Source organism: Equus przewalskii, chromosome 6 (genome assembly GCF_037783145.1).
Source record: "Equus przewalskii isolate Varuska chromosome 6, EquPr2, whole genome shotgun sequence".
Classification (NCBI taxonomy): Eukaryota; Metazoa; Chordata; class Mammalia; order Perissodactyla; family Equidae; genus Equus; species Equus przewalskii.
The window spans coordinates 86,506,164-86,520,779 of NC_091836.1; the positions used below are offsets into that span (position 1 = coordinate 86,506,164).

Sequence of the window (14,616 nt, forward strand, 5' to 3'; positions counted from 1 at the left end):
AGGAGTGTAATCCCAGACAACTATGACCTAATACAGGCTTTATCTAATACTTCCTATTCATCAATTTCAACCGCCAGTGAAGAAAATAAAGTTTATTTCTTGGCCAGAGGAGATTCCAATTCAGTTTTTAAGTGTGAACCTTCGAACTTGGGAAGGCCTCCTCCAGGTCATCAGCCAGAGTCTCATCAACTTCACGCAGGACTCTCAGGAAGTCTTCCACCTGTGAGTCACACAAAAGACCCAAAACCTAAGCAGGGAAAAGGGTGGTTTAAGGTACTAACTGTTGACTATAAAAATGCTCTACTGTGGTTTCTAAACAGTTCAGTGGAAAAGAAACGTTAACAGACTCCTGGAGGACAGTCAAGGTACCTCCTGGCTGGTCCTCTGAAACATCAGGAGGGAACCAGCCCTCACCATTTTGTTTCACTCTTGAACTAGTATTTATCTTCCTGCTGCTTCCCCTTTAGGGTCCATTATTAGAGTTTATCACCATCCTCCTTGCTGACATGTCCCCTCACTCCCACATTCCATACTTCATTTTCCCAAAAAAGTTCTTATTTTGGGGCCAGCCTGGTGGCACAGCAGTTAAGTTTGCATGTTCTGCTTTGGCGGCCTGCGGTTTGCCGGTTCAGATCCCAGGTGCAGACCTATGCACTGCTTGTTGAGCCACGCTGTGGCAGCGGTCCCACATATAAAGTAGAGGAAGAGGGGCACGGATGTGAGCTCAGGGCCCGTCTTCCTCAGCAAAAAGAGCAGGATTGGCAACAGATGTTAGCTAGGGCTGATCCTCGTCAAAAAAAAAAGTTCTTATTTTGAAATTACCTCTAATGGTAGCAAATGCGATGTAATTTGAAGACCCATAAAACCTACTGACTAATCCTACCTAAGAATCTTATTTTTGCTTAATATATATGCTGTCTACTTTGTAACAGAAAGGGGTCAGATAAATTCAGTGTTGATTTCTTTCTCTTAAAATTAGAATCGTGGGGCCAGCCCAGTGGCATAGTGGTTAAGTCCATGTGCTCCACTTTGGCAGCCTGGGGTTCATGGGTTCGGATCCCAGGCGCAGACCTACACACCGTTTGTCAGGTCATGCTGTGGAGGCAACCCACTTACAAAATGGAAGAAGACTGGCACAGATGTTAGCTTAGGGACAATCTTCCTCAAGCAAAAAAGAGGAAGACAGGTGACAGATGTTAGCTCAGGGCCAATCTTCCTCACCAAAAAAATAAAATAAAATTAGAATTGTGATTCAGGCTAGTCCCCTGAATTATCCAGCAGTCATCTATCTGACAAAGGCATTAAGTCGGGTCAATTGTATGCACTATCTTTTTTGACAATGGCCTCAGAGATTAAGCACTTACTTAAAAACACTTTATTTAGTAATCCTCTGGAACTCAGCAACCTGTACATTCACTCATACTCACCACAGGGCTATAGAAAGGAAGAAGATTTTGAAATGCACAGGAACACTTCTGTTTGCTTAACTGGCCCTCCTTTAGTCCCTGAGCTACAGTCTCCTGAAACAGACACAAAAAACCATTTAATGTCAAAAAAGGAAAACTTCTAAAGCTTTATCTGGTAAATAAATACAAATGAGTATCTACAATTCCTACTGATCCTACAGGCATTTCAAATGTCCCAAACTGAACCCAGCATCGTTCCTCCTCCTGTCACCCAAACACGCGCTCCACTAGTCCTTAGGGCACGAGCACCCACCTGCCCTGCTGCACAAACAGAAACTCGGGACACAGCCAGGACCTTCCTCCTCTGCGGCTGACCCCGCCGAGGTGCTTAATCTACTCTCCTCAATCTCACTCATCCCACCCCTCCTCTCCAACCACCCTTCCACTGTTTCGGCTCTTATTATTTTTCAGATTATTCTTGAAGATTATCAACCACCAGAGCCTGCTGGCTGGTCTCTGGGCCTCCAGCCTAAGTGCTCTCTAATCCTCTCCATTGCTTCTGGAGTAATCTTCCTAATCAGATCATATCACTTGATGCTTAAAAAAAATCCTTAGTAGCTCCTCAGTTTCTTCAAGATTAAATCTACCTTCTATTAATTACATCATAGAAGAATTTTCACGACATATCCCTGGTCTGTTCTCAGCCCACCTTCCTCCTATCTTCCTGTCACTTAAAAATAAACAAACATCTATGTCCCTCCCTCCAAAAAAAACAAAAGCAACAGCAAACAATGGGAGAAATTTTTGTAATGAATATGCAAAAAATATATTATTGCCCAAGGAGTTCATGCAAATAATCAAAATAGAGAAATTCACAAAGCAGGAAACATAATATACAAATATATGGAAAGGTTTCAACCTCCATATAACAGAAAACATAAATCAAAATAAAGCACAATTTATCACCTGTTGAACTTTACCTGATATAAAAATTATAATACCCAATAATAAGGATCAAGTAAAACTAACATGTTACATACTTTGTTAAAAAAACATTTTGGCAATATGTAGCCATTACGCCTCAGTCATCTTCACTTTTATAATGTCAAACCTTATAATCTAACTTCTGAAAATCTATGCTAAGGTAACAACTCCAAATCTGGAAAAAGAAAGCACGACAATTCACAAAAAAACCAAATCAGCAGAATAACAGAAACTTGTTTCAAAAACTATTCTTCTTGAAAAAATTCAATGAATGTGTTCTTCATAGTTATATTGATAAATGTATTTTTTTTGTAAAATACATTGATAGAAAGTATGCTCAAAGGAAGAATATGCTAATTATCCCGAACATATTCAGGAAGAATATTCCTTAAAACAAGTTTGCAGTAAATTTTGAAAATTGATTTTTGGGCAAATTGGGTATTAAACTGGCTCTCAGTGAGAAGTCTTTCAGCGAATTTAGAGTCAGGAAAAGTGCTTATAATATAATGTTAAGTGAAAAGAGCAGTCTATAAAAATTGTGTATACTGGGTTATAAGTACATGAAAAATACACATATAAATACACCAAACCACATCAGTTGCTGGTTTAAGATTATAAACTTATGGTGCTAAGTTTTTTCTTTCTCTATTTCCCTAAATTTATGTAATATAGTTATACTACTTTTGTATTTTAAAAAACAATAGTAATAAAGTTTGGAGCATTAAGCAATTCACACTTTCTTTTCCTGAAGAAATTATCAATGCTTCTTCCTTACCTTTGTTAAGACCTGAAAAATAATAGAAAGAAATTCACACGAAATATCCTTTAAGATTTTCAAGTGGAAATCATCTTGGGTTAAATCAGACTTTTTAGTTTCTCCTGTGCGAGACTCTGCCGAGTCCTCTGGCTTCTTCTGACAATGTTCTGTATTTTGCAGGACACGAATCAGGCTGTCAATTAGAGGAAGATCTAGTGTACAAAGAAACCAAGAGGCACGGAATTAGCCAGTTAAATTTGGTCTTTCACTCATTCATTCATTTGCACTGAACGCCTACTAGTGCTGGACACTGCATCCTATAGATACAGCGGTAAACAAGACCGTCAAGGCCACAGCCTTCCAGAGGCTTCCATTAGTACACTCTTAAATAAGCTAATGAATAAAACGGATCATTTCAGATTTTGCTAAGTTCTATGAAGGAAATTAAAGGGGACTCTAATAAAGCAGCCGGCAGGGGAGGCTCTCTGAAGAGGTGACAGTGATTCGAGAACTAAAGGGTAAGAAGCATCAATGTGAAGAGCCCAGGAAAACATTTCAGGCAGAGGGAACAAATGCAAAAGTGCCACACAGGCAACGTCAGGGAAGGTCTGAAGAACAGACAGAGGGCCAGCGCGGCTCACGCCAAGTGGGCAGGGGCAGGAGGCACACGAGGAGGTCAGAGTCGGACAGGAGTCCCACCGTGCAGGGCCTTGGAGGCCACAGAGAGAAAAGATTTAAACTTTAAACTAGATCATAAAGATCTTAAACGAAGCTTTTAAATTGTATGTTTTATTAAGTTAGCTTCAAAAATAGTATGATTTCTTAAAAGACTGAACAGTCATTTTAATTAACCTATAATAAAAATCGAATGTAAAAAATAAAACTACAACTCAGACTCAAACTATATGCTATAGCATGAACATGATTCAATCACTGATTCTAACCCTACCATTTCTGCTTAATAGTTACAAATCCAGGAAAAAGTTTTCTTTAGCATTGAATCAATATCTTAATTTAAAAAAATCTAACTTCACTTCCAAACTTAGGTCATTTACAATACATGGAAACAACATTTAAAAAACTAGCAACCAGAGAAGTTGTATTCCTTACTTCTCAACTCAGTGTCACCTCTTTAAGCACCTCCCCTGTCTGGTGGCTTTATTATACTCCCTTTGGCTTTACTCCTCCTCTCGCACTTGTGTTGTCACCAGCCCTCGACTCTGACAGTGAGTCCTTCACTCCATGATTTCCCTGCAGGTCACATCAATCTATGCCACACCAGGCTCCCTTCGCCCTCCCTCACCCCCAGCCCTAACTCTGCAAAGCCCCTGTTCAAGGCTCAAGGCAGGATAAGGAAGTGAGTGTTAATTAGTGGCTTAGAGTCAAAGGAGTGCCTTTAATCCTTACTCTCTCACCCAATCATAAAAATCATACATAAAGTTTTGGGAAGTGAGGGAAGGATAAAGAACACTGAGTCACATAACATCAAGAAAGATGTGCTTCTTCCAGACAGAGAAAGACGAACTCTGTATGACTCCACTCATAGGTGGTAGTTAACATATAGACAAGGAGAACTGATCGGTGGTTACCAGGGGAAAGGGGGGGGGTGGCGGAGGGCACTAAGGGTGAAGTGGTGTACCTACAACATAACTAATAATGATGTACAACTGTAATTTCACAAGGTTGTTAACTATCATAATCTTAATAAAAAAAAGAAAGATGCACTTCTAATATTCCAAATAAAAACTCTCTGTATGATTTTCAACAGAAAGCGCATATATACAAGGAAGTTAGAAAGAGCATCGGGCTCAAGGTCAACATTTCTCCCCTCTTCCTTTTAGAAATCACCAAAGAAACAAAGAGAATAAGCAACAAAACCCAGATTCCAGTTTGGATAAACTAAGAGACAGCTGAAACCTTAAACACAAGGCAAGTGGAAATAATGTCAAAGGCAGGGTAAATCAAGTGGGGGGGGGCATGAAGAAGTGATGAGAGGACGCGTGAGGCTGCAGGTCTCACAAGGGCCAGAAAAGTCCGCTTTTCTAAGGTTAAGCACATTCCTCTGAGGCACAAATCTAGAATCCCTTGTTTGCAACAGTGGGAATGGAGTGTGCAAGACAGCCGGTGCTTCCTTAGGGTTCTAAGAAACAGAGGAAGAGGGGGAAATGAGTAATTCCACAGACAAGCCACATAGACAGGAAGCAAATGCCAACGGGAAACGTGAGTCTTTACCATGGCTACCTCGTACCTGGGAAAAAGAGCCAGGAGACTCAGAGACCCAACTCCCGTTAGCCTAGAACACAGCCTCAGCCATTCTCCTACATGAGCTTCCTGGAAAGAGTTAATCCAGGAAAAGCCCAATTCATTCAAAGATGAGTACGCACAAAGAAACCAGCATAGGAGCAACACAAAGACACTAAAAGAAAAAAGAAAGAAAGGAACAAGAAAAACAAACGACAGACAAATAATACTCATCAAAAGAAGTTGATATGAAGCTGATAGTGTTAAGATAACATTTGGCCATGAGCTTTAATACAACATGTAATTAAACACAAAACAGAGATGAAAGAGCTCAGACTAAAGAACGAATGATGACAGGAGAGAAAACCTGAGCAGGTAGAACTCAAGGCAGAAGTTAAAAGAAGAAATTAAAGCCACCACAGAAAGTAAGGCAAAGCTGACAGGTGCACAAAGGAGAGTGGATGCTGCTGAGAACACAGCCCAGGCATGGAGGGGGTAAAGGACAGCAAAACAAAGGGAATAAAACAAGAAGTTCCCTTAAGTGGAAAAAATAACAGTTAGGGAAGACAGGAAAGGTGATCTGACATAAAATTCTAACTCTCAAAGAAGAAACTCAAAAGGATGGAACAGAACAAATATTTTAAAATGTAATTCGAGAATGCCACCTTCAAGTGTTGAATTTGTAGTTTGAAAGCACCAGGGGAAAAGGGATAAGAAATTGCCAACACTGAGATATATCCTTTAAGTTATTAGATTTTAAGAATTAAAAAAAAAATTGGGGTGTAGTTATAATTATATTTTGAGAGCAGTTATAATTATAAAGGTAATTCCTAGACCAAAAATACACATCTTTCTAAATGTTAGAACTCCACACAGAAACAAAACAAATAAGCCATATGCTGTTTATTTAACTATAAATATACATAATGGAAAATATACCACGACAGCATTCAGAGCAAACATAAATACCATATCAATACATTTAAATGAGTCAAAATCATCTATTGAACAAAAATTAAAACCCCTACAACAGAGTATTTAGAAAGGTTGAAAAGACAAAGATCGGCAGAGGTATCAGTGGCAAATGCAAACAGAAGGAAAACAGGGTGTGAAGTTTTTGGCTGATATGCAGGATTCAGGCCAAAAAAGCATGAAAGGAGACCCAGATGGGCAATTTATAAGGAATCTCTATATACCAAATGACGTAATACTCATTAAGCAAAATACAAATGATAAAACGAGAAACAGACAGACATAGTAGTCGTAAAAGATATCAATTTTCCTCTCATCCTACATTAAATCAAGACACAAGAAAGCACTAAGGCTACAGAAGAGCTCGTCAGCATGACAACTGACAGCTCCAACATTTATATTCCAGCTCAGGCCTTCCCCTCAGCTTCAGATCAGAATCTCCTGCTTGGCACCTCCACTTGCACATCAAAAAGACATCTCGAACATACGTAAAACCAGTCTTTCATACAGCCACATGCAAAAGAATGAAAGTAGGCCATTATCTTTTGCCATACAGAAAAGTTAACTCAAAAGGGATCAAAGACTTGAAAGTAAGAAGTGAAACTATATAACTCCTAGAAGAAAATATAGGCAGTACACTCATCGGTCTTAGAAGGATCTTTCTGAATACCATGCCTACTTGGGCAAGCGAAACAAAAGAAAAAATAAACAAATGGGACTTCGTCAGACTAAAGAGCTTATGCAAGGCAAAGGAACCCAAGAACAAAACAAAAAGACAATCCACCAACTGGGAGAAAATATTTGCAAATCATATATCTGACGAGGGGTTAATCTCCAAAATATATAAAGAACTCATATAACTCAACAACAAAAAAAACAAACAACTCAATCAAAAAATGGTCAGTGTATGGGCCCAGTGACACAGTGGTTGAATTTGTGCACTCCGCTTCAGTGGCCTGGGGTTTGTCTGTTCAGATCCTAGGTGAGGACCTAGCACCACCTGCAAAGCCATGCTGTGGTGGCATCCCACATAAAATAGAGGAAGATTGGTACAGATGTTAGCTCAGCAACAATCTTCCTCAAGCAAAAAGAGGAGGATTGGCAACAGATATTAGCTCAGGGCCAATATTCCTCACACACAAAAAATAAAGCCTCATTACAAAATGGCCAGAGGATATGAACAGACATTTTTTCAAAGAAAATATACAGATGGTCAACAGGTACATGAAAAGATATTCAACATCACTAATCATCAGGGAAATGCAAATCAAAACTACAATGAGATATCACTCTACACCCGTTAGAATGGCTACAATTACCAAGACAAAAAAATAACAAATGTTGGAGAGGACGTGAAGGAAAGGGAACCCTCATACCCTGCTGGTGGGAATGCAAACTGGTGCAGCCACTATGGAAAACAGTATGGAGATTTCTCAAAAAATTAAAAATAGAAATACCATACGACCCAGCTATCCCACTACTGGGTATTTATCCAAAGAACTTGAAGTCAACAATTCAAAGAGACTTACGCCCCCCTATGCTCACTGCAGTATGATTCACTATAGCCAAGACAGGGAAGCAACCCAAGTGCCCATCGACTGATGAAGGGATAAAGAAGATGTGGTGTATATATATACAACGGAATACTCCTCAGCCATAAAAAAAGACAAAACCATCCCATTTGCAACAACATGGATGGACCTTGAGGGTATCATGTTAAGTGAAATATGCCAGACAGAGAACGACAAACACCGTATGATTTCACTCATATGTGGAAGATAAACTACCACATGGACAAAGAAAACAGATTAGCTGTTACCAGAGGGTAAGGGGGTTGGGGGTGGCCACAAAGGATAAAGGGGCACATATATATGGTGATGGACAAATAACAATGGACAACTGAAATTTTTCAACGTTATAAACTATTATGACCTCAATAAAAAGAAATAATAATAAAAAACAACAAGAAAACCCCCAGTCTTTCCTCCTAAAAGTTCTCATCACAAGGAAAAAGCATTTTTTTGTAACTATGTGAGGTGATGGACATTAACTAAACTCACTGTGGTAATCATTTCACAGTATATGTACACCAAGTCACTACGCTGTACACCTTAAACTAGCACAGTGCTGTATGTCAATTATATCTCAAACTGAAAGAAAAACAAACAAAAAAAGTCTTTCCCATCTCAGAAAATGGCAACTCTTTTGGACAAAAATGCCAGACATAATTTGACTTCTCTCCTCTCACCCTCCCCATCCTATCTGTCAGCAGATCCTATTGGCACTACCTAAAAATGATCGCAATCTGACTATTTGTTCCACCACCTCCACTGTTACCACCTTGATCCCTGTTGTATCACCTCTTGCGTCAAGTTCACACAGCCTTCCAACTAGCCCCCTGCATTTCTTATCAACATGGCAGCCAGAGGGACCTAGTAATGTCAGCACGTCTGTCCATCCTCTGCTCCAAAGCCCCCACAGCGCCCGATCTCACTCAGAGTAAAAGGCTGACCCGGACCTTCACTCTCCAGCCCCTCTCGCCTGCCTGGCCTGTTTGCTGGAGCCCCCAGCCACACAGGCCTCACTGCCCCTCCTCAGACATTCCAGGCACACTTCCCACTCAGGGTTTGACACCTGCGGCCCCTCTGTCTGGAATGCTCTCCTCCCCACGTAGTCACGGGACTCACTCCATTATTTCCTGTAGGTCTGCACTCAAAGCCACCTTCTCAATGAGGTAACTTATCTACCATAAATGCAGAAAAGACACTTGAAAATATTCAACATTCATTTTTGATTAAAAACTCTAATAAAATAGGAATAGATTAATATCTCCTTAAATGGTAAAACATAAATAGCTTAAGCTCAAAACAGCATCATGACAAATGGTGTAACTCCAGAATCATTCCTAATAAAGTCAGGAACAAGGTAAGGACGTTTTACCACCATTATTATTTAACACCAGAGGTATAAGGCAATCCATTAGATAAGAGAAAGAAATCAGAGGGAGAAAAGTGATAAAACATATCTAACTTAAACCCAAAGCAGTATCAGATAAAGCCCAAGATCATCACTGGAACAACTACTAAAAACAGTAAGAGAATTCAGTAAGGTTACTAGATGCAAAATATACAGAAATCAATAGCCTTCATATATTCCAACAGCAATAATCAATGGAAGAAAAGACGTCACAGACAACAGCAATACAAAACAAAACATCTAGGAATAAACCTAGTCAGAAATACGCAAGATCTACATGAAGAAAATCTTAGAACATTCTTGAGGACACAAAGTAAGACTTGAAAAAATGCGGAAGCACAACATCTTCTTGGATATGCTATAAATTTAAGATGATCTCAATAAAAATATCAGGAAGAGTTTCTGTTTTTGTAACTTGTCAAGCTAATTCAGTGTTAGACAAGAATAATACTCAAAAACTTTCTGAAAAATTAGAATGGAGGAGGACTAGCCCCACTAAGCATTAAAATACAAAGCTTTAATAACTAAAACACTATGGGTACTAATACACGAGTAGAGCAATGGAACCGAACAAAATGTACAGGGAAATTTAAAACACACTGATGATGAAATTTCACACTAGTGTGGATAAACTGGTTTATTCACAAACAACTGGGTAGCCCTTGGGAAGAAAGTTGAAATAATACCTCACATGTAACACCAGAAAAATTCCAGATGGGTCATGGATTTAATTGTAGTCGTAAAAGTCATTCTGTGAAAGACTACTTGTTTACATAGGAAAATATTCATTTCATACTTCTAAATGAAAAAAGTTGCCTAAAAAGCAGGACTGAAAATATACATGCATGTGAATGTATGGATGGTGGGGTTACAAGCACTATGCTTCCCTTTATAAATTTTATAAATTTTTTGTACAGAGTATGTAGTATTTTTGTAATCAGGGGCATAAAAGCAGTAAGAAAAAAAAAATGGGAGTAAAAACCTAAATGAAGAGCAAACACAAGCCTGGGCTTTAAAAATCTCATAGACTAGAACTTAATTCAGTGAACTAAATGATACTTGCCTTTTTCTATCTTTAGATACTCCTGTTCAGCCTGCGAAGCATAGATGGCAGACAACACTGAAAAAATAGAGGCTAGCACTGTTTTCTGTTCTTGAAGGATGATGGGGGGATCATCAGACTGGCAGAATTCATGGCAGACCAGGTCAAAAAGTAAATTCCAAGTGTCTTTTCCAGTATCAGGACACTGTACTTAATAAAGATGATAAAGAAAAGTAGTAATTTAAAAAAACAGAAAACAATTAAATGAGTAACCTTAGTTCTTCCCCATGAAGCATCTTACCAATTGCCTGGATTCCATCATCCACTGTGGTGAGCAGCTGTAAGATGTGCATGTAAACATCAAGCCCTTCTGGATTTTCAGAACTAAATACAAAAAGCAAAAGCACTGAATCAACAACTTTACTGTCTATGGGACTGCAATCCTTCATTCATTCAACAAATATTTATCGCTCTACTAGTCACTGACCTAGGCACTGGGGATGAAACAGGGAATAGGAGAAAGTCTCCGTGCTCATGGGAGCTTACATTCTAATGGAGAAATCAGTCAAACAACAAACAAATATTACAGAATATAATCAACACACAGGACAAGAGATAAAAATTCTTTTTGGCACTGTCCCGCAAAAGCGACAGTGCAGAAACCTGGTAGGTGATACTCCATCATTCTCATTTACTTGAATAATCAGGACAAAAAATGCTAAAACTGTCATAGAGTGAATGATAGGCCCAGTGCACCAAGAATCAACAATAATGATATTCCTAAAACTTCACAGGATTATCCTGGCTCCCTCGCTGAGAATACTAAAACCATATTAGTATAATTTTTGTGATCAACAGTTTGGATTCCTAGAAACTCAGTCTTAGTTCTTCAGCCAAACAATTAAGTGAAGAAATAGCGAACAATTAAAAAGATGGTTCAGCAAATATTTAAGTACCTACTGTTTTCAGGCACTATGTTAGGGGCTGGGAAAACACAGACGTACAAGACACTGTCCCTACCTTCATGAAGTTTATGGTATAAAAGGAAAGAAGATAATTAAAGGGGTGATTACAGTAAAGTGCTATGAATGTAACACTAGAGGAAGTCCAAGGTGCCAGAGGACCGCATAGCAAGCAGACTAGTTAGTCTGGAGAGCCAGGAAAGGCGTCCTAAGAGAAACGATGTTTATACAGAAACGTGAAGTGGCAAAGAAATGTTTAGGGTAGAGGAGACACAGAATGCAAAGCCTTAAAGGAGAGACAGCTTGGTTCAGCTGAAGAAATGAGAGAAATTTCACACGGTTGAAACACAGAGCACAGGGAGTAGGAGTGGAGAGGCCCTGTGCAGGACCTTCTAAGCCATGTTTTTAAAAAATATGGACCGAGGACTCAGGAAGACAACTGAAGAGATTGAAGCATGAAAGCGAGAAGATGAGCATGTGCTCTGGAAAGATGGCTCTACAGTGAGGCTTGGAAAGAGCAAGCCTGGAGACAGGGAGCGCAGGTGAGAGAATGTTGCTGGTGTCTAGCCGAGAGACGGAGGCCTGGTGATGGCATTGGTGGGATCCCAGAGACGGCCCGGAGCCAGGCCTGAGGGTGCCTGGCCAGGGGAAAGAGTGGGACGGGGAAAAGTCAGTAATGACTACCACGCTGCTTCCATATCATCCAGAAGGGATAACGACTGCATCACTCGCTGAGATTGACAACACTGAGAAGCAGGTTTGGGGGAAAGACGATGAGTTTAATCCTCACTTGGGTAAAGGACCTAAAATTAACAGGCTTTAATGTGGGTTATTAAGCACTAAGAATGCACAACTGACCATTAAGCAGATCAATTCATAAATTAACCTTCTAGTGACTAGCAATAAACAGTTCCAACGACCTACAAGACCTCGTAATCACTCCTGGCAAGACATCAGAGCCCAAAATCACTTATCCAAGACTGGCATATATATACACAAGGAACAGGAAAACAAACGATGTCTGACATTAACTGAAGAAGTTGTTAAACATTCAATGGAAAATAAAACACACGAATATCTTTTCTATTTGATTTAAATTACACAAAATTGCAGATTTTAAGGCAGTAATCATAATTAATACTGAAAAATAGCCTATACCTATGTAATATTAGAACAGATACTTTGTAACCATTACAATTCTTGCAAAGAGCCAATATGTTGTTACCACAAATATTAGCAGTGAACCAAACCTGACAAAGATCGGCTGTGTGCTAGTCATACTGCTGAAAGGAAACGAAAACTTTCATCCAAGGATATTTCTGGCTATTGGATTTGCCCAGAACATTTTACACCAAAGAGCTCGCCTACCGTACTTGTTTAGCAGCTTCAAGTACACAGGGCACAATTCTAAATGCTGGCTGCTCTTCAGACTCTTCCTGGGGTTGGTCCAGAGGCTGAACAGCCCCATTTCTAATCCACTCCAGCATTAGCTTTTCATCCAAATCGAAAAGCTTGTCCACAACCTCCCCGACCTTCACCAGCAAGTCAACTGCAGAGAATAAAACAGATACTGAAATGAGAAACAAAATTTTAAAAGCAGAAGGTTAATCAAAATTCCTAAAGCTATTCCAAGAAAGCCAAATCTTGCCAAAGGATTACTCATTCCAGGGGTGATTTATTTACCTCCTTTGTTTAAATTTGCTTGTCTTCCTTCATTTTTAAATGGGGGATTTTTAAGTGGAGTTTAAGAAGAAATTTTATATCTTGAATTGAAATACTTTCTCACCTCACACTTAGCGTTTTTTTAAATAACCTCTAGAAATAGTTACATGGTTTCCTAATAATTAAATACAATCAAAAAAACTTTTCTTAGATTACATTGTGCCTTACCATTTGTTGAACTTGACATAATGAAGCAGATGCTATCATAAATAGCTGGATGTTCTCGAATTCTTTCAACCCAGACACTGGCCACTTCTGTCTGGGAAAGGCAAGTAAGCAACAACCTGCACGATAAATGTGGACTTACTATCTTTATATCAAAACCAGTAAAGGAAATTCAAGAATGAAGAATTACCTCCATCGTCCTAGAATCTCTTACGAGCTAGTATACAGAATCCGTTTTTTTTTTTTTTTTGAGGAAGATTAGCCCTGAGCTAACATCTGCCAATCCTCCTCTTTTTGCTGAGGAAGACTGGTCCTGAGCTAACATCCATGCCCCTCTTCCTCTATTTTATATGTGGGATGCCTACCACAGCATGGCTTGCCAAGCGGTGCCATGTTCACACCTCTGATTCGAACCAGCGAACCCTGGGATGCCGAAGCAGAACGTGCGCACTTAACTGCTGCGCCACCAGGCCTGCCCCTACAGAATCCATAAAAAGAGGAATGCATACCTGCTTGTTTCCAGCAAAGTAGGAGGGTCTGAATCATACAAACAGTGCAATAATACCTGTCTACAAAAATAAAAAAGTTAACACAATACACCTCACTTCTCTCATTTCAAATACCAAGGTAGAGTTTTCATTTAATTTAGTCAACACTTTCACTGTGAAATATAGCATATATACAGAAAAGCTTATAAGATACAAATCTATACTTAGTGACTAATCATAAAGCAAACATTTATGTTTCAAAGGAACAGGACAGTGCTGCCCCTCTGCAGCCCGTGTGCCCCTTCCAATCACAGTCCTCTTTCCCACTTAGCAATGACTACCATCCTGACTTTTCCAGGATCATTTCTTTGCTCTACTCTATAGTTTATTATTCTATATATTTTGGTTTTGAACCTTATATGAAAGAAATTATATTCTACATACTCTTTCGAGCCTTAGTTCTTTTGCTCAACACCACATCTTTAAGATCTACCCACGTTGTTCCTGTAGCTACTGTTCTTTGATTCACTGCTGCAGAACATTCCATTGTATGAAGAGAACACAATTTATTTTTCCAGCCTACTACTGATGGACATCTGGGTTGATTCCAATTTGGGGCTATTTCAAACAAGGCTCCTGTAAGACTTTTTGTCCAAGTATCCTGATGGACACGTGCAGCTTCTCTGACCATATACCTATGAGTGGCATGGCTTGGTCACAGCATATTCGTATCTTCCAAGTCGACTAGATAATGCCCAACTGTTCTAAAGTGGTTGAACACATTTACGTCCCATCAGTAATGTAAATTGTTCCATATTAAATTTAAGATAAGCATTTAATTGAATTTACAAAACTTGTTAACATCACTCATTCTCAGGTTTTTGACAGGGTCCACTAGAGA

The 14,616-nt window shown here is 39.3% G+C and overlaps 1 protein-coding gene across 4 annotated transcripts in view; it reads right to left on the reverse strand.

Annotated features, from left to right (window-relative positions):
• The window catches only part of SAAL1 (serum amyloid A like 1), a 57,686-nt gene that overhangs the window by 30,525 nt on the left and 12,545 nt on the right, over positions 1 to 14,616 (reverse strand). For 3 of the 4 annotated variants that reach the window (XM_070624444.1, XM_070624442.1, XM_070624443.1), the window contains exons 5-12: positions 13,737 to 13,796; positions 13,231 to 13,346; positions 12,709 to 12,889; positions 10,680 to 10,762; positions 10,400 to 10,588; positions 3,166 to 3,359; positions 1,428 to 1,520; positions 140 to 220 (exon numbers count right to left, since the gene is read on the reverse strand). In XM_070624444.1, the coding sequence (XP_070480545.1) occupies positions 140 to 220; positions 1,428 to 1,520; positions 3,166 to 3,359; positions 10,400 to 10,588; positions 10,680 to 10,762; positions 12,709 to 12,889; positions 13,231 to 13,346; positions 13,737 to 13,796 (997 nt within the window). Of the gene's footprint in view, positions 1 to 77; positions 221 to 1,427; positions 1,521 to 3,165; positions 3,360 to 10,399; positions 10,589 to 10,679; positions 10,763 to 12,708; positions 12,890 to 13,230; positions 13,347 to 13,736; positions 13,797 to 14,616 lie in introns of those variants that run through there. The other variant, XM_008532593.2, reaches the window with a different exon arrangement.